Genomic DNA, 24,767 nt, shown 5'->3' on the forward strand with positions numbered 1-24,767 from the left:
GGGGGCCCCCGGTTCCTGAGCAACAGGGGGAGCGGGCGGGGGGCCTGAGCCAGAGCGACAGGGGAGCGGGCCGGGGGCCAGAGCCGGAGCGACGGGGGAGGGGGGGGGGGGCGGGGGGGGGGGCCGGGCCCCGGAGCGACAAGGGGAGCGGGCGGGGGGCTGGGTCCCGGAGTGGCGGCTGAGTGAGTCCTGGACAGAGGCTGGCATATAGAGGCAGCATAGCCTCGTGTTCCGGGGCTGGTTGGCATGGACTCATGTTCGAAACCGCCTGGAACCAAAGGACTTGTGGGTCACTTTCTGTTGTCATTCTGGACTCTTTAAAACTCTGTTCTCATGCTAACCTATTTTTATTTAAATTCTGCAACAGCACCTAAAGTATCTGTACATGGGTACTCTGTACCTAAGATGGCACCGAGAGGCGACGTTACAAACTTTTCACTGCACGCATTCAAGTGCACCTGACTACAGGCTGTTTTATTTTGCTTCTGTTCTATTCACTTCTGTTTTGGTCAGCTGGCAAGAGCCCTTTGGCTATTACTCGAAAAGCAGTGAAGTTCTCCTTATGACAGTACCTACATCAGTTTATCTGTTCATTTTTTCACTTACTGTTTGTGTGGACATCTGCACACATTGTCTCCCACATTGTCTGCTTTACAACAATGACCACACTTCACGAAGATATGAAAATGCGGTGAAGCACTTTGTAGTGTCCTGAATAGTGAATAGCACAAAATGCATGAGGGGAATGAGAAATGCATTGTATATTAGATCCCCCAGGATTACTAAAATATAAAGATTGACATCGGATAGGAAGAGGAAGCTGATGACATTTGCAGAATTTCTAATGTCAGATGTCATTGTCAACCTGCCATAACCACAGGTCCGAACCTCGAAGTTCTCTGGACATATTTAATTTGAAATTCGAAAGTGTGTTTTAGAAGCAGGCTGGTACGGTTAAAAATGGCTGCAGTGTAAACTGCAGTGGTTGTCTGGAGAAAGAGAGAGAGAGAGAATTTCAAGCCTGTGGATGGAAAGGGAACATCGTATAACATCCTTTCAAAATGAGGCAGAAGGTGGGAAAGAGAGGCAGGTCAAAACAGACTGGATCTACTGTGACTACAAAGATACTGAGAACCCATGCTGGAGCAGGTGGGTTATGTCCCAAAAATGCAGACACATTTTGTACTTTTCCCTTCAGAGAATACACAAGAAAAGGCTAGTTTCCACTCTGTTGGAGTCTACTAATGGAGCCAAATACTGTGGTCTGTACCAGCTTGCGCTCAAATGTTACCATGCTGTGAAGGTCACAGTCAGAGAACTATACTGTTGACACCCCTGTAATGCTGATAAAAGAAGACTCACTCTGACTATACATGCTGCAAAAGGAAACTGGACAGCAAAAGGACTGTCTCTTAGAACTACAAAATCTCAACCAATCTGCAAAACTATAGTACACCTTCAACTACCAACATCAATGCTACCTGTAACACACACTGCAATAGCTGCAATGTTTGCTATCAGCTCTGCGTGAACAATTCTGAGACTCAGGAGGAACTTCTTCACCCAAAGGGTTGTGAATCTGTGGAATTCCCTGCCCAGTGAAGCAGTTGAAGCTATCTCGCTGAATGTTTTTAAGGCAAGGCTAGATAAATTTTTGAACAGTAAGGGAATTAAGGGTTATGGTGAGTGGGCGGGTGAGTGGAGCTGAGTCTCAAAAAGATCAGCCATGATCTTATTAAATGGCGGGGCAGGCTCGAGAGGCCAGATGGCCTACTCCTGCTCCTAGTTTTTATGTTCTTATGATTTTCAAATCAATCTTTTTAATTTTGTTATTTTGGCCTTGCCTCTTATTTCTAGTGTGTGTGTGTGTGTGTGTGTGTGTGTGTGAGATATGTTAGTATTTCTTGTAGTAATTAATAAACCTATCCATTAGGTTAATTCAATTACACCTAGTTAAATTGCATCCTTTAAAAGTAAAAGTTCATTTAGATATGGGAGAAAGTTACCACAAGGGAAGTGATCCTTTCTAAATTAAGTGTTGCAACCAACCAAGGGTTTGGCTGAATTATGGAGGAGAGCTGGATCATCCTCTTCACCCAGGATCTTAACAGTATCCCATCTGGAACAGGAAATCAGGAGCCACACTCGAGATCTGGTCATAACAAAGGCTAATTAAATATTGAAAATGCAGGGAAGGTTTAAGAAAAGTTGTGAAAGGTGGGGGAAGGGATAAAAGAGCGAGTATGACAATAGACTGTTGACTGACTTAAAAGGGAATCCAAAAATCATTTGTAAGGATAGCAATAGTAAGTAAAAGGTGAAGTTGTCATAGACTTACCAGACTATAGGGCTTAAGGCATAGGTCAAAGTAAGCTTAGATTGTGAAGGACAAATCTTGTTTGAATCACTTCATCCATTGCGTAATGAACTAAAGCAATGGTTGTTGTTGTATAGGGATTTCTCTGAAATTTTTTTCTGACAGAAATCCACCTACAATCTTGTATCTAAGTTAATGCCATTCAGTCATTAAAGGGTCACTGGCAGAATGAAGATAAAATTCCCAAGAATCAGAAAGCAGAGTGTTACAGAAGAGCTTTAAGACCCTGGAGCAATCTTGCGATAACATCACAGAGTTGCTTCTCACTGGGCATAAATAGCACCGTGTGGACAGATTTCAGTCTAAGAGAGAAATACATAGGGAGTTAGGCAGAAGCCAGAAATCTAAATATGTCCATGTTAATAACGTGTAGTGTTAGATGATACAGTTCATGGAATAATCTTTCAGTAATGTAACAAAGTAGAAGCTGGCATATTTATGAAACCCATATACTGTAATATTTAGTCTTTATATGTAATAAGCAACGTTATAAAGAAACCTAAGCGTGAAGATAATTCTTAATCTTGCCTTCTCCTTGACACGTTTGTCTTTACCCTTGGGTATGGGCTGAACACCTCACAACAAAAGACAGACAATAGTGATAAACAGAGATAACAAGGTGTAAAGCTGGATGAACACAGCAGGCCAAGCAGCATCAGAGCAGCAGGAAAGCTGACGTTTCAGGTCTGGGAGAGGAAGTGGGTACAATCACAGCATTGAAAAGGCATCTATATGACTACATGAATGGGAAAGGCATAGTGGGATCTGGGTAAAATACTGACAAATCCGACTAGTTAAGTTAAGGAAACCTGGTCAGCATGGACAGGTTTGACCAAAGGATCCGTTTCCATGCTGTACGACTCTCTGACTCTGTCTACCCTGAATTCCTGATCCGTTAGGTGCAGCAGTGGCTGTTCCTGACTGCATGTGAATATTTTTCCAGAGCAGAACTAAGTGAGGGAGATTCCTGCGTATACGCTAGATTACAAAACATATTCAAAGACATTTCATCATAAATTTAAATTTTGTTATGCACTCGTGACTTAATTTGCAAAACTAGCATAGTTGTTGAATGTACACTTTTACAGAGGATAGTAAAATTGCCACATCCATCATGCATTTAATTTTACTTCAGCACAAACAGTAACACTCATGACATTCCTGTTTCAAAAGGGAAGTTCACACAGAGTGCAAATAATTTACAAAGGGGAGATTGTGATCCAACTTAATTTGTTTATGCATAGCATTGGACACCAGAATTGGCATCGAATGCAACTTTGATCATTTATAATGGAGCTCGGAGGCAGTAAGTCTGACCTCTGCATTGCACCCAGGGTGTTGCAATAGTTAAAGCTCGAAAATAAGGATACGTATGGGGGAGAAAGTTTGGGAAGCACTGTTGTAAAGAACCCGAGGGATGTCTATACTTACTACTATGAACTATTAAGTTACAAAAGTAAGTCATGGTCATTGAGCATTGAAGAGACTATTCAACCTATTGGGTCTGTCCTGAACCATCTACATTTTCCAGCGCTTGGCCCGTACCCTTGAATGTTATGACATTTCAAGTTCTCAACCAAGTACTAAAGAGGTTATGCTTTCACTTATGAGTAGACTTCTAGAGTGCTGTGTACAGTGTTGGTCAACATAGATTTCCTACAGCGTGGAAGCCGGCTATTTGGCCCTTTGTGTCTACACTGACCCTCTGAAGAGCATCCCATCCAAACCTACTCCCCTACCCTATCCCTGTAACCCTGCATTACCTACCTAGCCTGCATATCCCTGGACACTATGGGAGAGTTAGCATGGCCAAACCACCTAACCTGCACATCTTTGGACTGTGGGGAGGAAACTGGAGCACCCGGAAGAAACCCACACAGATGTGGGGAGAATGTCCATGTGGAATTTGCGCAATCAGCTGCGGATGGAATCGAACCTGGGTCGCTGGCGCTGTGAGGTAGCAGCGCTAACCACTGAGCCACCATGCCACCCCATTTTTAAAGAAGGATGTCAATGTGTTAGAAACAGTTCACAGAAGTTTTTCTGGACTAGTACTTGGAATAGGCAGGTTGTCTGATGAGGAAGGGTTCGGCATGTAACTGCTTGAGCTTATAAGAGTTAGAGGGGACGTTATAGAAACAGGTAAGATCCTGAGGACATTGACTGGGTGGGGATAGAGAAGATGCTGCCTCTTGTGAGAGGATGTGAAGCATGTGGGTCACTGTTTAAAAATCAGCAATCATGATTTAAAACTGACAATGTGAGTTGTTTTTACCAAGGATCGAGTGTCTTTGGAACTCCCTGAGAAAGTGGTGGAGGAAAACTATGAATATTTTTAAATGGATTTTGAATATTTTTAAGGCATAAGGTAGGAGCAAATTGCTGCAGATGCTGGAACCTGTACTGAAGACAAAAATTTTGCAAATCACAGCAGGTCAGACAGCATCCGTGGAGAGAGAGCTAGGTAATGTTTCGAGTCTAGATGACTCTTCTTCAGATCAGCCATGTGGCTGTACTAGCTCAAGAGAATGAATAGCCTGCTTCTGTTCATTTTTCAAAAGCTTGTGTGTAAATAGATCAAACCAATGATATGTCAATTCGTTTGCATGTAAAGATGAAATTGACAGATTCCCAAGTGACCTGTATAGGGTTCAGCTCTGTCTTTGTGCAGCTTAGATGACTTAGTCAGAGTCATTAAATTCTTCTGTCTGTGGGAGCAATTTTAACTTGATTTGCTGGGCAGGAATCCCATGGAATTGGATGGAATGCTGTATTACTACCTTATCCTTTGTTACGTAAATGGGAAATAAAATCCAAGGCCCAGTGGAAGCGTTAGGTTAACATGGCCCCCCACCCCACACACCCAATATTTTCCTAAGCTTAACACTGGGTAAGTTGAGTCTTCTACAGTACTCCCTAGCATTTTGGCATCTATACATTTCTTTGTATGTGTAGGTAAGTTTGCAATAAAATGGACTAAAAACTCTGTTTCATATTATAAGTACGTTTTGGCTGTGTTATGTTTTATTGAGCTTGTATATTTCCTCGCTTTATAATCGGACCCCTTGTCTTTTAATTAAAACCAGCTAAGGTGCCTCAGAAATTTTGTGCCTTATTTTTTCCTGTCCTCCCATGCTACTGTAAGGCAACAGTTCAACCAATGTTGAATTCCCCCCAAAGCCAGTGTCTTGTTTTCTTTTACAACTTTTGAACAATCGACTTTAGGAATTTAGAATGGATGAGTCCTGTGACTAAGGCAGCATCTTTCCTCCATCCAGTGCTGAGATGCTGTTTTAAGCACTGTTCTATGCTGGAACCAACACTGGAAGAAGAATGTGAAATGGGAAGCAAATTGTGCTAAAAGCGTGGAGAACCCTTGCTGATATATATTTTGTGTGGAATGGCTCATTGTCATGGTAAGAATGCTTTTTATGCACCTGGACAGCTTTTGCTCTTTGCAAGTTGTTAGTGTGATTTTAACAGACTAGGAGACGTATCATAAACATGCTCCTGTATATCTTTTCTTAGCCCAGTTTCCCATTTCTAGTTTCTTGTGCAGACCCTTCAGAAACATTTGTAAACAAAAAATGATGCAAGTGACATCTAAATGGAAATATCTTCTCCAATTGTAGATTATCGTTAATTTTGGTTGTATGAAATGTCAGAAGTGACAGTACATTTATGGTAGGATCTCATTAGAACGCTGTAAGAACAGGACTTTTTTTTAAAACAGTGAAGTCACGATGGGAAAAGGATGGAAGAATCTGCCATCTATTGAATGTGTTACTTTTCCAGCTTCACTTTGCCTGTATCATCTATTTATCCTGCAACCTTGAGTAGATAAGAATGCCCCAAAAAGGCTGCCCCAGGCCAACCCACTCTTCTTGTGACTTGTGAACAAAACCAGGACGTCACTGAGAGACAGCGTAGGATCATATAGTACAGAAGAGGTCCTTTGGCCTTTCGTGTTTGTACCAACAAAAAAACTACTCTAAATCTACTGTTCTCACTTGGCCCACAGCCTTGAATGTTATGACATTTCAAGTGCTCATCCAAGTACTTTTTAAAGGTTATGAAGTTTCTCACGCCACCTACCCTCCCAGGCAGTGCATTCCAGATTCCCATCACCCTCTGGGTGGAAAAATTACTTTTCCACAAATGCTCTCGAAATCTCCTGCCTTTCACTTAAAAAATTATGCCCTCTTGTTGCTGATCTTTGTGATGATTTTCTTTTCTGTGCTGTGCTGCCAGACATTGTGGGACCACAGATAAATGAGTGGTTCTGCTGGAATAGTTTGTGTAATATGTAAGTACCATTAAAATACTGATGACCATTTGTCTAAATATACACTTCCTTGTTTGATATCAAGATTCAAATAAGTTGGAAGATTTTTATTTAAACATTGAGAAGACCAACATCATTCTGCTTAACTCCTGTCAAAAATGTCATAATGCCATTATGATGGAATCAAGACTAATTGGGGAAAAGGGCAGGAATGCAGTGTTAAGGATTATCAGATGAACCAGATCTCATTGAATGGTAGAGCGGTCTTGATGGGCTGAATGGCCTATTTCTGCTCCTATGTCTTGGGTCTGTCCTGATTCCATTCCATTTCCTCCTTCTCTGTGTCCTATTTGAATCTGCAGTGAGACTCAAGCCCTGCCATCTCTGACCAAGCTTACTGTCACCACTTTGGAATTCCCCTCACTACAATGTTTCATATTTTCACCATCTCCTGACTGAAGCCCTCGGAGATTTTCCATACTGGCCTGCCAGGTTCTGTAAACTGTTGAGATAGAGTCTCTCTTCCTCACCTTTTTCATTGCTCAGTATTTCATTTGTGAAAATCTTCTATAGCCTTTCATCCTCTAGCTCTGCAACCCTCCACCTTCTACCATATGTCACTGATTAGCTGTGGATCTTTACTCCTTATTTGATCCACTAACATTTTTGCTAGCACCGCTGCTCAGAGTTCCTTCCCTAAATCAAATGTATTTTGGTGCTTATGGACTTTGTGTGGGAAACAATTACTGAGACTTGTATTAACACCATTGACCATCTTAAACAGAGAAACACCTTTTATTTAAAAAAAAAATCAAGAAAATATTCTACATATATGTATGGGCAGCACGAGGGCCGAGTGGTTAGCGCTGCTATCTCACAGCACCAGGGACCCAGATTAGATTCAATCCTTGGATGAATGTCTGTGTGGAGTTTGCACATTCTCAGCGGGTCTGCGTGGGTTTCCTTTGGGTGCTCTGGTTTCTTCCCACAGTCCAAAGATATGCAGGTTAGGTGGATTGGCCATGCTAAATTGCTCATAGTTTTCAGGGATGTGCAGATTAGGTGGACTAGCCGTTGGAAACGTGGGGTTATGTGGATAGGGAAGCAGGGTGGGTCTGGATGGGATGCTGTTTGGAGGGGGTGGTGTGGACTTGATGGGCTGAATGGCCTGCTTCCACACTGTAAAGATTCAATGAATTATTATATATGCTCCCTCATTGTAGAAATAGGAAAGAACATCAGGTCTAGCTATGCTGTATCAGGATGTCCTGATCAACTATTTCATTGTAAAGAACTTTGGGATGATTTACTACAAGAAAGATGTCATACGTATCTAGTTTGTATTTGTTTGGGACTTAGTATTCTTTCCCTGGCCCAAGCAACAACAATTTCTTTTTAAATTTATTTACAGATTTGGGCATCGCTAGTTAATCCAGCATTTGTTGTCATCCCTAATTGCTCAGAGAGCAGTTAAGAGTCAATCACATGGCATGTATTTGTATAGTGCCTTTAACATAAGAGAACATCCTCAACCCCATAGAATATAAATATGTAGAATACATGTAAAGTGTAAATTTTATTGCTAATTTTATAACACTGAACCCTGCACAATGTTTCCCAGGACTTGTGCAGAAACCAAGTGAGGATATTGATTAGTGTAATGTTATGGTGCAACTTAGAGTGGAGTGTCCATGCTGGATGGGCAATCACCTGTCTGCATTTTTGACAATCTGTGTGTGCAGTTGTTCAGCTTTGCAAATAGCATGTTCTTGAATGACCTACATAGGAAAAAATATATCAGTGGGTCAAGACATGCGTTTAACGCTGACAAACTCAGTGTGCTTTCCTTAATGTAATAAAGAGCCACTCGAGTGGAGCACTGGTAGGCATCTCGGGTCTGACTCAGTGTGTATGGGATCCTGGCGAAATGAAAAGGAACAAAACAGATAAAGAACACGGCCAGCACAAGAAAGACATTGAAATTGACTTTCTTAACTTGCCTGGAGCTGCCTTTTGTCTTGCGATAGGATTTATAAAGTTCTCTGGTTATTAGAAAATAGCACACGACTATTAATATCAAGTTACTCCAGAATATGATCTGGCAGACAAAGTTGACCAGCTCATGCCATTTTAAGCCTAAGTCAGTCTTGAGCGAGGAGCATTTGCGCTCATTTTCTGGCATGGTGCTTCCCTTGTACAGCACCATATTGGGCAGTACCAAGAGAAACATGCACAGCCATATGGTTGCTGAGAGAATCTTTGCAGTTTTGGGTTTGCACATGCCAGAATGGCCAAACGGTTTAGCTGCTTTCTGGTAGCGGTCGGCACTTATCAGCCCTAAAAATATGATGCTGATATACATGGTCAAGTAGAATAGGACTGCACTAATTTGACATACGAAGACTTGGAGTCCTGGCGTTCTGAATTTTGACTCGATGACTATTTTAAACGGAAATATCAGTGTCATCAGCAGGTCGGCTATGACTGTGTTCTTGAGGTACACGATGAAGTTTGACTTGCTTGGTATTTGAAAGAACACCCAAATGGCCAGGCTGTTCATCAGCAGGCCACCAATGAAGAAGACAGAATAGAGCACGGAGAAGATCACCTGGCTGATTTCTCGGTCTGGCGCGCACTTGTCTTCTGTTGTGGTGTTTGAATAGTTGGAAGAGCTTTCTGATCCATTCAAAGCCATTTCTAAATCAAAAAAAAAGCACAGTGTGATTGATTTAGGCGGCATTGTTTTATATTAAACATGCCTCTTCTGAATAGTAACCATAACAATGTAATGTTGAGTTTATTGTCTTCTGCCTGATAATCTCATTCTTTAATCTGAAGAAGAATCTCAGATAGAACAGGGAAAGGACTAGATCATTGGAGCTCCACCACAACATGACTTGGACACCACATATATGTAACTAAACTAGACTATATGTAACTAAAAGAGCCATGGAACAATATATTTCTAGTCTTTAACTCTATTTTTTAAAGGACAAGCCCAGTGAAGATTGTACAGTATGAAACAAGGTTGCTTAAATTTACTTTACTTCTCTTTAAAAGAGAGGTAGACCTATATTAAGATATGCCTGTTTTTAGTATTCTTTGACAGTCCCCATGTTGTACATAATTTGGCAATTGAGTCAAAATGTGGAACAACTCCTGAACACAAATGTGGATATAATTTCCCTTCGTGTACTACAGCAGCTCAAAAGATACTTCACCATCACTGTCTCGAAGGCAGGTAGGAATGGGTAATAAATGCTGGCCAAACTATTCCATAGAACCATAGAAATGATACAGAACAGAAGGGGGCCATTTGGCCCATCTTGCCCATGCTGACCTGAAGAAACCCAGAGGCCCTTTCTAATCCCAAGTTCCTGCGCACAGCCTGCAGTTTACACAATTTAAGGAGCACACACAGCTACTTTATAAGAGTTTAGGTTCTCTGCTCCACCACCAACTCAGACAGCGAATTCCAGACACCCAACACCCTGTGCATAAAACAGTTTTTCCAGATGTCCCCTCTAATCCTTTAGCATGAATCTATGACCCCTGGTTTTTCCAACTCTCTGCCAAACAAAACAGGTTCCTCCTGTCTGCTGTATCTCTACCCCTCATAATTTTGTATACCTCAATCATGTCATCCCTCAGCCATGAACAATTCTTTTTTATTGAAAAGGTAGACCACCTAGGCTGACACTTCCAGTACAGTAATGAGGAAGTTCGTCACTGTAGATGATGCCACCTTTCAAATAGGACATCAGCTGAGCCCCCATCTGCCCCAAGTCAATGAATGGTCCCGTTACACTATGGGGAAAAGAGCATTTTAACACTTGCATAAAAACTGAAAGAACTGCAGATGTTGTAAATCAGGAATATAAACAAAAGTTGCTGGAAAAGCTCCCAGACCTGCTGACCATCTGTGAAGAAAAGATCAGAATTAACGTTTCGGGTCCGGTGACCCTTCCTCAGAACTCAACTTCCTCAGACGACACCAGGATCGTAGGACAGACCAAACAGAGATGAGCACGGGAATTCCTAGAGGCCTGGTTCTACACCAAGAAGGCCATCAACAAACACATAGAACTAGACCCTATATATATTTTCCTGCGAAGGAAAACCGGCAATGAGGTAATCAAATTCAGTGGACCCCAGAGATTAAATACCAGGCAGGAAAACACAACAGTGCTTCGTCGGACGCTGCACTGATGTTCCCTAGCAGGGTAATGAAATATTTGCGGAACAATGAACCAGCTCAGTGAGCCAACCAACCACAACATCCACAACCTGAGCCTGAGCCTGAGCTACAGATCTACTGGAGAACCTTTGGAAACTTCTGTTTTTGTATCACACTTGTGTATATGTGTGTTTTCTGTGTGCAAATTGACTTCTGTATTTTCCTATATTACAACAGTGACCACAGTAAAAAGGTCTATCGTTGGCTGTAAATTCTCTCAGGATATCCTGGCAATGTAAGAGGCACCAAATAACTGGCTCGGCCAATCAACCTTTTAGTTTAGTTCAGACAAAACTAATTGCTGTTTGAACTCGACATACGGATATACCAAAAGAGTTACAAACAAAATGATTGTACGCAAGTGCATGCCAATTATGAAATGCAGAATAAAGGACACACAACTTTTATGTTAATCAGTGCACTTATTATAACGGGTAAACTCATTTTCATGGTACAATTCTCTTAGTTAAGTCAAAAGGAGATGCTTGTTAGTTTTGCATATCTGTTGGGATTTGAACTTACCTTTCTTTGCTCTAGCTTGATACACCACTGCAGTACTGAAGGCAAGCTGCACTATTAGAGGTGTCGTTTTTGAGGTGAGATGTTAAACAAAGGCCCTGCATCTCATTTCAAGTGGATGTACGAGGCAAGTTCTTCCAGTGACTTGATGGACTGCCTCTTTTTCTCTTGAAAGAGATATGAAATGGCCGCATCCAGCGCACAGGAAGAAGAAAAAGAAAATCTTGTGTATATAGAGCATTAAGACCACCAGATGTTTAGAAGTGTTTTCTGGTCATTGTTCTGATGTAGAAATGTGGTGGCCAACTTGCATGAATCAAGTGAGGTGATGATCAGATAATCTGGTTTTGAGATGTTGCTTGAAGAAACAAATGGTAGCTGATGCATTAAGGATCACTTTATCATGATTTTCTTCAAAATAGTGCTTTGTGATCTTTTCCATGCACCCAAGGAAGAAACGGTCAAGGTTCCTTTATCTTGTCTAAAAGATAGGACGTATGAAGGCACAGCATTCCTTCAGTACTGCAACAGAGCATCATCTTGGTATTGTGCAAAGCTCTTTGTTGGAACTATGTGATCGGATGGGGGCACAGTGAACACATATTAACCCTCAGTAGAACACAACAGAACGTTAACTCAAAAACAAAAATTGCAGAAGAAGCTCAGCAGGTCTGGCAGCATCTGTGGAAAGAATTCTTTTAAAGTTGTTTTGTGGGATGGGGCATCGCTGGCTAGCCATCATTTATTGCCCATCCCTAGTTGCCCTTGAGAAGATGGTGGTGAGCTGCCGCCTTGAACCGCTGCAGTCCACCTGCTGTGGGTTAACCTACAATGCCCTTAGGGAGGGAATTCCAGGATTTTGACCTGGGGACAGTGAAGGAACGGCGATATATTTCCAAGTCAGGTGGGTGAGTGGCTTGGGGGGGGAACTTGCAGGTGGTGGTGTTCCCATATATCTGTTGCCCTTGGCCTTCTAGATGGAAGTAGTTGTGGGTTTGGGAGGTGCTGTTGAAGGATGTTTGGTGAATTGCTGCAGTGCATCTAATAGATAGTACACACTGCTACTGAGAGTCGGTGGTGGAGGGAGTGGATGCTTGTCGATGTGGTGCCAGTCAAGTGAGCTTCTTGAGTGTTGTTGGGGCTCCACCCATCCAGGCAACTGGGGACTATTCCATCACACTCCTGACTTGTGCTTTGTAGACAGTGAGCAGGAGGTGAGCTACTTGCTGTAGTATTCCTAGCCTCTGACGTGCTCTCGTAGCTACTGTGTTTATGTGGTAAGTCTAATTTAGTTTCTGGTGAATGATTACCCCCAGAATGTTGATCGTGGGGGATTCTGTGATGGTAACACCGTTGAATATCAAGGGACAGCAGTTAGATTGCTTCTTATTGATGATGGTCATAGCCTGGCATTTGCGTGGCATGAATGTTACTTGCTAGCCCAAGCCTGGATATTGTCCAGATCTTGTTCCAGAACCAAGTTCTGAGGACGGCTCACTGACCCAAAACGTTAACTCTGCTTTCTCTCCACCAATACTATCCGACCTGCTGAGCTTTTCCAGCAATTTCTGTTTTTGTTTCTGATTTCCAGCATCCACAGTCCTTTCTGTTTTTATTTAGAACTCTAACTTTATTGCACACAATAATCAATAGTAGGTTGGGGCAGCCCATTACATATTAGTGCCAATCTTTAGACTGCCAGTGTTCCGCGCCATCACAGTCAGGGATGGATGCAATGGTGCAGAAATGCTGCCAATGTAATAACAAAGAAAGGAAATAAATCACCAATTATTCATTTCAAAAAGAAACAACACCTCCTTTGTTTAATTTTCAAATGGACCTTGCTGGAATAAAGTGGTTGCTACAACTTGTCAACACAGTGTGAAGCTGGAGGAGCATAGCAGGTCAGGCAGCATCAGAGCAGTAGTAAAGTTGACTTTCCTGCTCCTCTGCTGCCTGGCCTGTTGTGTTCCTCCAGCTCCATGCTGTGTTGAATCTGACTCCAGCATCGGCAGTTCTTGCTATCTCTGCAGCTACAACTTGCATGTTGTAACAAGTTGGCTATGTTTCTAGAAACTAGCAGTGATGCCTAAGCCACCTGTCTTTAGAATTTCACACTGATAATTGCATGGACACTGTAAATCATACCCTATGCTGTGGCAGCAGGCCTTTTGGCCATCGAGTCCACACCGACCCTCTGAACAGCATCCCACGCAGACACATACCCCTACCCTATCCCTGTAGCCCTGCATTTCCCATGGCTAATCCACCTAACCATCCCTGGACACGATGGGGCAACTAAGCAAAAGTAGAGCAATTGAAATAAAAACAAAAAGTTGCTGAGGAGAGAGAAACAGAGTTAATGTTTCTGGTTCAATATGACTGAGCACTTTGTTTTTATTTCCAAACTCCAATATCAGCAATACTCTGCTATTATCTATAGAATCGTTGATCTTTGCTGTATTTTCTGAGGTGCTACTGATCCCATCTATGTCTTAAGTTGAATGATGGAGACTTGACCAGAGAGATGGAAACTAATGATTTATTGAAGCTGACTCCTTAATGGGTCTGTCATATGAACAAAATTCCTTTGATCTTTGAAAAATTTTAATTGTAGGTGTTTTTAATTAACTTGTTCAGAGATGTTATGCCATACCATGGAGCAGGTAGGACTTGAACCCAAGCCTTCTGGCCCAGAGGTAATGACATTGTGAAATTTCACAGCATGATGGACCAACAAACCTGCACTGAAACAGTGTTGCTGTGCAACATTGTCTGATGACTCATCTTGTTTAATTTTGCTTCAAATTTGCAACCTCCTAGAGAGCAATGCTTTTTAGCCCAAGGCCTTATGCCATATAGTTTGTGCAGAGAACTTGTAGGGGAAATTGCGAGACTGGCTTAACCAAGTCCGTTCACACTCCACAGTATTGAAGGTTGGCAAAGTTTCACTCAGTGCAACTTCACTTCTCTGAACTTCGTGTTCTTGTCTGATGTGACTCGCAAGAAGACTCTAGATATCACCTGGAAAATCTTTGTTGTGAGATTGGCCAGTTTATCTGTGAAATAAGCAACAGATTCAAGCGAGGAAGAATTATGTTTATTTTGAGCATTTGCGTTGCATTGCAAGCAGCTCTGTACGTCAACCAATCATAGCAGGCATTTTCAATGGTTGTGCACTATCATCTGCACATGTTCCGTCATCGTGCATTAATTCTAATCCTGTATCTCGGTCTGCTCAGAATCTAACTTGCTGGTAACACAGCCACACTTCCAGGATAGCTCTTGTCCTGTATAGATCTCCTCGAAGCCTGTATCTTGAAGATTACTGTTATTGCCTGAAAAGTGGACCACGCCCCTGTATGCCCTGTATTGCTGTATCTGTGTCAACCTGAAGAGGAATTCTGCTGTTTCCTACCCCTTAGCTAGTTGTGCCCACCTGAATCTAGCAATCGTACGAATTGATGTCTAAACGTTCAGGTTTTAACTTTCGTAACTGTGAAACTACTTTTGCTCCTGCTTTTGTGTGTGTGAGTGAGAGAAGTTGCAAGGATCACCTTGAGTTTTGATGTAAATAAATAATACTCTTGATTTAAAACTGAGAGTTTGATGCAATTGGGAAAAAAAGCTAACTTTACAAATGGAGGTTTGAAAAACACACTGCAACTTATTTGAAATTAAATCAGTCTGCATATGGACAAGAGGAAAGTAAACAAGGTCCATCTGTCTCTTGCTCCTGTGTTATTTTACTTGGAGCTTCTCAAAATCTAACAACACCATTCAGATCCTATATCTTGTTTCAGCATTATCTGAAGTTAGCCCCAACAATGCTGCATTCACACTATGTCATTAATGGTTGACAGGCTGTTGTTTGTTATGGTTGGCTCTCGCTCTGTCTTTCGATAAAATACAAAGCAGTTGCCAAACCTGGCATGAGAACCTTAAATCCTTCAATATTTTCCAAATGCTTTGAGAATTTAACACACTACCCTGGAGCTTAGCCAGGTCTGGAATACAGTTTGGGCTTTGAGCTAATGATTTGTTATGTGCTGTCCTCCATAATTGCATACATTCTTCCCTTTGAGTGTGTACCTCATCTATTGTATGACCTCCAATAGTTCTGTTATGTTCCATTTTTCAGTCTTTCTTTCCATTGAAGATTGCAGACATGTGCCGTATCTCAGCTCAAACACTCCAAGCCAGAAGAAGCCACTTATTCTACTTGTGTCCAAATTACACCCTTGTATCTCAGCATTAATTTGATATTTATATTGAAAATTCCTGCGAAAGGTCATGCAAAGTTCATTATTTCAAAAATAGCCCTTTACCTGTATAATTCTTTGCAGTTTGGTGAGGTTTTTCACAGTCTTGTGGTGCTATGCTCCAGGTGTCTGTAATTTTCCATTAAGTTTCAAAATAATGTTATCATGTAGCAGGGAACAGGTAAGAAAAATCAATGAAATGAAGAACATGAGCATTCATAGTATATGTAGTCACCACAATTGCCAAGGGATTAATAATTGTGACAAGAAATTGTCACAAGTAATAGTGCATTTTCTGATCCACTGCATTGGAAGAAAAGTAACTTTTGCATTTTTGGTGCTTCTTACAATGCTGCCTTAAAATGTTTGAAAGCTCATCAAAAGAGAATTCTCGTGAAAAATGAGAACATAGCATTCTTAAGACACCATTTGGCCCATCGAATTCATGTTGCATCACTGCAACAGCACTTTATCTAGTCCCACACTCTTGTCCATTCACTGGAGCCCTGCAATTATCTCTCCCACGTATTGTCTAAATCCCTTTTGAAAGCCATCACTGAATCTACCTTCACATCCTTTTCAGGCCATACACTCCATGTCACCACAATCCCCTGCGTTTAAAAAAAAAAGTTTTTCTTGTTGCTTTGAGGTCTCTTGCCTTTCCCATTAAACTTTTGTCCTCTGGTTTTACACCCTTCTGCCAATGCCAGTATTTTCTCTCTTTCTGCTGTGTCGAGATCCCTGATGATTATGAACATCTCTATCAAATCTCCTCTCGTCCTTTTCTGCTCTAAGGAGAACTACCCCTGGTTGCTTCTATTTCTCCATGGAGCTGAAGTTCCTCATCTCTGGAACCATTCACATCAGTCTTTTCTCTACCTCCTTTTAGGCCTCTGTTATGTCAGAGCTGCCTTTGGGATCAGGAATTATATACCAGGCAGATAAATGGTGGATGTGAACAGGAACACTTGATTAATGATGCTCCCACCTCCCCAGCCAGTTCGAGACTGGACCAAAGCTCCACCCCTCTGGGTGTCACCTGACTACTTCTTAGAGGAACAGCACCCTCAACTGCATGCACAAGAGCCTCCATGTCCTTCCTAAAAATTCCCAGAATTGGGCATGTACTGTCATTGTGATAACATCAGTGCTTTAAACAAGTTTTCAAGATCTTACGTTTGTACTTTTTGCTTGTAGAGTCCTGATGAGTCTGTTCATGCAGCCCTGTAATTTTTTAATCCTTTTTTAGTAATCCTTCATTTGCTATTTCTTCCAAATGTATCACTTCACACTTGTTTACGTTAACCTTTATTGCCACCTTAAAGTCCATTTCAACAGCAAAGCTTATCAAGGCTTTATCGCTGTCCTCCCCAACCTTTGCTATACTGTCCAGTTTTGCGTTAGCTGATCTTTTGCTAAAATTGTGCCTTGCGCATTCAACTCCATGTTGTTAAGATCACAAACAGCAGTAGTGCCTTCCTAATACTGACCCCTGAGAAACTCTCCTGTGGTTCAAAAGGCGACCGTTTATTGATATTCTCTGTTTACTGTTCTTTGGTCAGCTTTGCATCCGTTCTGTTACTCTCCCTTTTATTCAACAGTCTTGAACTTTACTGATAAGCTGGTAGCGTAGGACTTTGTCAGATACCTATTGGAAGTCCTTATATATCACATCAAACACATCATTCATATAAAATAGGAACAGGAGTAGCCATTCTGTCCCTCAAGCCTGTCCAACATACAATAGGATTATGGCTGATCTGATGTTCCTCATATCCACTTTCCTGTCCTCTCCCCAGAACCTTTGATTCCCCAACTGCTCAATAATCTATCTCAGCCTTGAAAATACACAGGGACTCTGCCCTACAGCTCTCTGTGGCATGAGGTTCCAAAGACACTCAATCCTCTGAGAGAAGAAATTCCTGCTCATTTCAATCTTAAATTGGTGCCTCTTTATTCTTATTTATGCCCTCAGGTCCTAGACTCTCCCATGAGGAAAACATCTCCGCATTTATCCTGTCAAGTCCCTTAGCTTCCTATCTGTTTCATTGAGATTGCCTCTCATTCTTCTCAACTCCAATGAGTACAACCTTCTCTTTTCTAAGGTTTTGGAGTAGATTTGTAGCTCCGGTTATGGGTGTTGTGGTTGGTTGGCTCACCGAGCTGGTTCATTGTTTTTCTGCAGATGTTTCGTTACCCTGCTGGGTAACATCAACAAATAGATACAGGCTTTCCCTAATTAATTCACCCTTACCCAAATGCATCTTATTTATTTGGAATCATAATTTCTCAAAGTTACAGAGCTAGAACAGACTGGTCAGTTCTTTATCCTTGCAACCTTTTTTGAACACAGACAAAACATTTGTAATTTCTGAGGAGGATTGGAAGATTATGGTCAGTACCTGTGCAGTTTTCAGCTTTTATTTCCCTCAGCAACCTGGGGAATATTCCATCTGGACCTGGTGAATTCTCACTCCACTGGGTGTTTTGCAGTGTTTTCTGTTGCACCCTCGGCGTTTATGCGCCTTACTTGTCCGACGTTGTCCTCTGTCAGGGCAATGCAATCACATTAATTTCTTCTAATTCATGTGCCTTTCTCCTGGGGGAGGTTTTCCCTAGCTCTCTTTACAATACTACTTGCACTCACCACCCTCCTTGGTATCTTGAATGAAGACCACTTGACTTTGTGGGGCCTTAGCCAGTATCCAGGGTGGTGTTTTAAAATATGGTGACACAATCTACCTCATGTTGGAGCAAAAATACAATGTATTCTCTCCTGAATATTTGTCTTAATCCACTGTTCTCTGCTTTATTAACCTTGGCTGATAATGTCTTATTTTACTCTGATTCTCACTGAACCTTGGCTCCAGAAGTGGTCTTGATTCTTTCTGTTCAGCAAAAGTGATCCAAATTTCATTCCCTCAGTGTGCTAGAACTCATAATTAGTTGAAATCAAAATACTGCATGTCGGTGTGTTTTGATTTTGTGGAACAACCAAAAACACTTTTTTTTTCACATTTTTGTGTGTTAGCTCCTCGGGCTATATCTAAAAACTTGGAATAGAAACAGACTTGGTTGGTCATGCAGAGTGGGTGAGACAGTAACATTGACATAGATTTCTCTTTCAGACGCTTTCTGGAAATGGCTTGCGAATTTTTGCTCACAAATATCTGACTTTCCTAATGTGTAAACTTAGCAGTTAAACAAAAGGGTTCAAACAGCTATGCATTATTTATGAATTGAATAGTGTTGAATATCACTGAATATTTTTAAGGTAGAGATTGATGGTTTCTTGTTAGGCAAGGACATCAAGGGACATCAGGATTGATGGGACTATAGAATTTGAAATGTAATCAGATAAACCATGATCTCATTGAATGGCAGATTGGGCTCAAGGGCTCGGTGGCCTACTTCCCCCACTAATTTGTTTGTTTGTATGTTCTGCAGTGAAGCAGGAGGGAGTTGAATATGTTCTGAGCAGATTCCAGCCAGTCAGGCTCACGACGTTATATATTCTACACTACTTTAGAACTTTGGAATAGTCACTCCAAATATAAATTATATGCTTATCATCAATGCTTGACACTTCTTGATCTCCTGCACACTCAGTCTTGACATGTGATTGGGATAGGTCATGATGGGAGTTGGTGATATATGTTGTGATTCAATTAAGTATGCATAGTGATAGAAACATACACATGGCAATGAAGTGAGTTTTGCTTGGGTCAGCGTTCCCAGACAAATCAAAAATATGTGCCTGCATTCCTGCCCTCCAAAGAAAGAAGGTATATTTCCATTGTCCCAGTGTCTTGTACCTTAAGTCAGCTGACAGTCAGTGAGGTACTTTGAAAACTGCAGTCACTGTTTTCATGCAGAAAGCACAAAGCCAATTTATGTTCAGCAAGCTCACACAAACCACTCCTTAGACACTTCAAAGCATCTGTAGTTTAGCTAATCATAATCAGACCTGTACTCCATCATCTCCACAGACTTGCATTGGGTCTCTGTCACACCTCCCCCTGCCCTGAACAAAATGAACTGAAAATACGCAAATCTCTCTGGCCTTGCCCCACATTTGGTCAGCACTATGACCCTGAACTTCTTGGCTGTTTATTGCAGTGATGTATTATAAAGGTTTAATAGTGACTGGAGCACTGGATAGAACTCCACCTACCATTCATCAAAATAGTGCCAGTGAATCCATGATTTCCACAGAGAAGCAGACAGGAGTGTGACGATATACAGCATTCTTTGCTCTTTGTATATTGGAGGCCGTTCAGAGAAGGTTTGCTGTACTAATGCCTGAAATGGGGATGCTTGTTTTCTGAAGAACGTTTGGACAGGCTGGGGTTGTATCCGCTGGAACGTAGAGGAATTGGAGGTGACTTGATTGAAACATGAGGGGTCTTGACAGGATGGCTGTGGAGAGGATGTTTCTTCTTATGGGAGAATCTAGAACAATGGGTCACTGTTTAATACAAAAACAGGTTTAAAACCAAGATGAGGTGAACTTTTTCTCTGATGTTCAGGGGTCCTTGGAGCTCTCCCTTCCCTAGAAAAGATGGAAGCAGGTTCCGTGGATCTTTTTAAGGCAGGGGTAAGTGGATTATAAGTGTGACATTGCCCATTTTCTGGATGGTATGGAGTTAAATACAGTGGAAGTCCAAAGAGACTTGGTGGGGCGGAGGAAGGTTGGGTTGAAGGCACAGATCTTTAAAAAGTCACAAACAGGTATAGAAAATAGTCAAGCAGGCTAATGGAATGCTGACCTTTGTATCTGGAGGACTGGAATAAAAGGATGCAGGCATTATGCTGCAGTTACACAAAACTCTGGTTAGATCCCACTTGGAGTACTGAGAGCAGATCTGGGCACCACACCTTCGTAAGGATATATTGGCCTTGGAGAGAAAACAAAATACGTTTACAGGAATGTGGTATACTGCATCCGCTGTTCCCGTTGTGGCCTCATCTACATCGGGGAAACCAAGCGGAGGCTTGGGGACCGCTTTGCAGAACACCTACGCTCGGTTCGCACTAAACAACTGCACCTCCCAGTCGCGAACCATTTCAACTCCCCCTCCCATTCCTCAGACGACGTGTCCATCCCGGGCCTCCTGCAGTGCCACAACCATGCCACCCGAAGGTTGCAGGAACAGCACCTCATATTCCGCTTGGGAACCCTGCAGCCCAATGGTATCAATGTGGACTTCACGAGCTTCAAAATCTCCCCTCCCCCAACCGCATCCCAAAACCAGCCCAGCTTGTCCCCCCACTCCCTAACCTGTCCTTCCTCCCACCGATCCCCTCCTCCCACCTCAAGCCCCAACCCCATCTCCTACCTACTAGTTTCATCCTGCCCCCTTGACCTGTCCATCCAGCCTGGACTGACCTATCCCTTCCCTAACTCCCCACCTACACTCACCTTTACTGGCTCCAACCCCGTCTCTTTGACCTGTCTGTCTCCTCTCCACCTATCTTCTCCCTTATCCATGATCTATCCGCCTCCCCCTCTCCCTATTTATTTCAGAATCCCCTTCCCCTCCCCCATTTCTAAAGAAGGGTCTAGGCCTGAAACATCAGCTTTCCTGCTCCTCTGATGCTGCTTGGCCTGCTGTGTTCATCCAGCTCTACACTTTGTTACCTCACCTGCTGAGGTGGAGCAGGTTTCTCTGCCAGTGGGGTTGAAGCCAGAGGGACAAGTTGCACATCTGTTTAGCTTTCCCACTAAAACTAACAAGGAGGGAAAAATTATTCCCTCGCCTTGGAAATTATAATGTATTTATTTGTATTTTTAAGAGGCTTTATAGGAATCAGATTCATGCTGTGTTTTAACCTTTTCAATGGGAAAAAGTACAGGCACCCTAAATGGAGTGAACCAAAGAGCACTGGTATAACACTGACTGAAAACCTACAATACAGTTCAAGTTTGAAGTTTTTGAAGACTAGAGGAAGTGAGTAGACGTGGAAATTCTGACGTTTGTTGACAAAACAGTATGTAAAATCTGCAGGATTCGGCATGATTCAATCAGAGAAGCAAGATGCAATTGCGAATGAAGTGGAAGGGTATATTAACTCCGAAAGTTGTGTGCAAAACAAAATACATTAACTATATCATTGTCCAGATTATGACAAATGATTTCTGGCAAAATACTTTGCAGTGAGCCACTTACGAATGAAGTATGGAAAAGTATTGCATTGATCGAGTGAAGAAGAGAAGACAGATAATTTGAGCAAAACATTTCTGATTTTGAAATGAGGCTGGATGAAGCTGCGTTATCTATGCACACACCATTAGCAGGAAACTGTAGATAATAGATTGCAAATAAGTTAGTACAAGATTGCACAATTGTACAGTAAATTTGCATGTAGAAATTTGAAGTTGGGTGCAGGCTGGTAGTTTACTTGTTCTTCCTTGGCCTTCATACACATTCAGTTACCGAACCTCACCTTGTTAATCTCAAATATATTCATGAGGAAGATTTCTTTCCTTTTTCCCAAAAAAATTAGTTAAGTCAATCCAGTAATTATTGCCATTATTTTGTTTCAATCGCTTGGCTGTCTACGCTTTCTTTTTTCAAAAAAATTATGTTAGAACTTGGAGCTTTCAATGCACCCTTCCAAAATACATTAACCCTTGGTGACCTTTGTGCAAATAATGACCTTTTTCAAAAAGTGGAAAGGGAAAAATTTGCAACCGTATATCAAAATAAAAATTAATGTGACAATAATTATTACCGTAACAATTGCAAATGTTTAGCCAGGATTTGCCATTGTTGGTACAAAAACAAAGTTGCTGGAAAAGCTCAGCCGGTCTGGCAGCATCTGTGAAGGAGAAAACAGAGTTAACGTTTCGGGTCCGGTGACCCTTCCTCAGAACCCAACCCAAAACATTAACTCTGTTTTCTCCTTCACAGATGCTGCCAGACCTGCTGAGCTTTTCCAACAACTTTGTTTTTATTCCTGATTTACAGCATTCACAGTTCTTTTGGTTTTATTTGCCGTTGTTGGTGACTGCTTCATTCAAAAAGTCATGCTGTCAATTTGCAGATTTGATTAATCTTTTCACTAAATGCATCTGCTAATTCTGTCCTAGATTTCTGTAACTGAAGATTTGAATTTGTTACCTGCTTTGTTTTGCCCTCGGTTCCTCGATGATGAGGTTGGAAGTGTCGAGGTATCTGACCTCCGTGTTTCAGAATGAGCGTGTGTTCTCTCTGAGGGATTGTACTTGTATTAATCTGTTGGAAACAAGGGCCTATTGCTTTCCGAGTTGCAGCTTTATCACAGCTTCTGCTTTCTGTTCTGCTTATGTAATTCACGATAAAAATATTTCCCTCCTGTTGTCTGCTGTGCTGAGCTGGAAATATTGGTTGGTGCCGTATTTAATTTTAAACTCCGGAATTATCACTAACAGTCTCCAAACTCCACTTCACCGCCAGATTCTGTCTTTTGAGGGCATTGTTTCATATAGAATGCAGTTCTTGGTCTCTGCTGCTTGACCTCAAGTGACAGCTTACGATCACTGTATAGATAAAGATAGGTAACACTACTGCAGAAACAGTAACAAAATATCAGTTTAATAAAATTATTTTATTATGGTTTTGTAATGTGACCATTGAATCAGTGTTTTTAAAAAAAAACAACATTGGGATTAATGACTACCTGTTAAATACATGCTGCTTCTCTCCAGTCTGCTCTGAGTTAGTGATCTTGCCACGATTGTACCTGCACATCCCAGAGTTAAAGACGACAAAAATGAGCAAAGTTGCTCGCCTTCATTTTGAACTCTGACCGTGCAAATTTGGGAGAGAATGGATCCTAGGAAATCGGTGCTGTAGCTTTCTTTGCGTCCCAGCCAAACGCTGATGTTTGATTAGATTGTAAGAACTAGGAGCAGGAGTAGGCCATTCAGTTCCTTCAGCCTGCTGCACTATTTGGTATGATTGTGGCTAATCTCGTCTTGGCCTCAATTCCACTTCTCCACCCACCTCCATAACCCTTCGACCTGTTACTAATTAAAAAGTTGTCTATCTGCTTCCTAAATTTACTCCATGTCTCTGCATTCACCACATCCTCGGGTAGTAAATTCCACAGATTCACAACCCTTTGAGAATGATAATTCCTCCTTATCTCTGATTTAAGTCCGCCACCCCTTACCCTAAATTTATGACCTCTCGTGCTGGATTGCCCCACAAGGGGAAACGCCCTTATTTAGTCAATCTCCTTATGCATCTTATACATCAGTTAGATATCTCATTCTTGTAAACATCAGAGAGTATAGGCCTAAACTGCTCAATCTCTCTTCATAAAACAAACTCCTACTCTCTGGAGTCAATCTAGAAAATCTCCTCAACTGCCTCCAAAATTGGAGACCAAAATTGTATTACAATCCAGAAAGACCACTGGGGTCCCTATCTGCAAGATATTTTCTCATCAATCTGTTCATTGATGGTATTGCACACCCCTGGAGCAGGTGGGACTTGAACCTAGGTCTCCTGGCTCAGAAGTAACCCCTGTGCCACAAAACCCTTCCCTGTTTATAACACTTAAATCTACAAGGTAACACAGCTAGGGTCATGCAACACGTTGAGCTCCAAATTCTGAGGGAGTGGGAGTTGAGGGTGAGGGTGTGGTGCAGTAATTTGAAATTTACAAAGTTGTTGTGGGCGGGGGCGGGGGGGGGGGGGGGGCGGGGGGGGGGGGCGACATTGGGAACTTTGCTTATCCTGATTTATTGATGACCTAGATACTGGTATGCTGGGGATATTTTCAAAACTAGGCAGATAATAGGTAGAAAATTTCTTGGAAGAAGTCTAAGCTGTGAGGAGGGACCATTTGTAGAACACCAAAAGGACATTGACAGGTTGGTGGAGTGGACAGATATATGTTAGATGGGGTTGAACAGGGAGAAGTATGCAGTAATCTAAGAAGAACATGAGAGACAATATAAAATGGTGGATACAATGCGTAAGGGGGTGCAGGAGCAGATCATTGTGCACAGATTAGTGAAGGTGGCAGGACAGGCAGAGCAGTAAAAAAGCATTCTGTATTCTGGGCTTTATTAATAGGGGCATAGAGTACAACAAC

General features: G+C 41.9%; 1 protein-coding gene across 11 annotated transcripts; it reads right to left on the minus strand.

Moving 5' to 3' along the window:
* Positions 1-7,438: 7,438 nt before the first annotated feature.
* Positions 7,439-23,035, minus strand: p2ry12 (purinergic receptor P2Y12). 11 transcript variants are annotated; one of them, XM_048604153.1, is made up of 6 exons: positions 22,805-22,921; positions 20,450-20,578; positions 19,855-20,148; positions 18,083-18,227; positions 15,747-15,809; positions 7,439-9,359 (listed from the first exon to the last, which is right to left on the minus strand). In XM_048604153.1, the coding sequence occupies exon 6, from the start codon at positions 9,355-9,357 to the stop codon at positions 8,338-8,340; it is 1,020 nt and encodes a 339-aa protein (XP_048460110.1). In that variant the 5' UTR covers positions 9,358-9,359; positions 15,747-15,809; positions 18,083-18,227; positions 19,855-20,148; positions 20,450-20,578; positions 22,805-22,921; the 3' UTR covers positions 7,439-8,337. The 11 variants fall into 11 exon arrangements, 7 of the variants coding, with proteins under 7 accessions (XP_048460110.1, XP_048460108.1, XP_048460111.1 ...); XM_048604151.1 differs by lacking the exons at positions 19,855-20,148; positions 20,450-20,578 and adding an exon at positions 16,857-16,904; XM_048604154.1 differs by lacking the exon at positions 19,855-20,148.
* Positions 23,036-24,767: the final 1,732 nt, after the last annotated feature.

The sequence above is a fragment of the Rhincodon typus genome, chromosome 13 (assembly GCF_021869965.1).
Source record: "Rhincodon typus isolate 14 chromosome 13, sRhiTyp1.1, whole genome shotgun sequence".
NCBI lineage: Eukaryota > Metazoa > Chordata > Chondrichthyes > Orectolobiformes > Rhincodontidae > Rhincodon > Rhincodon typus.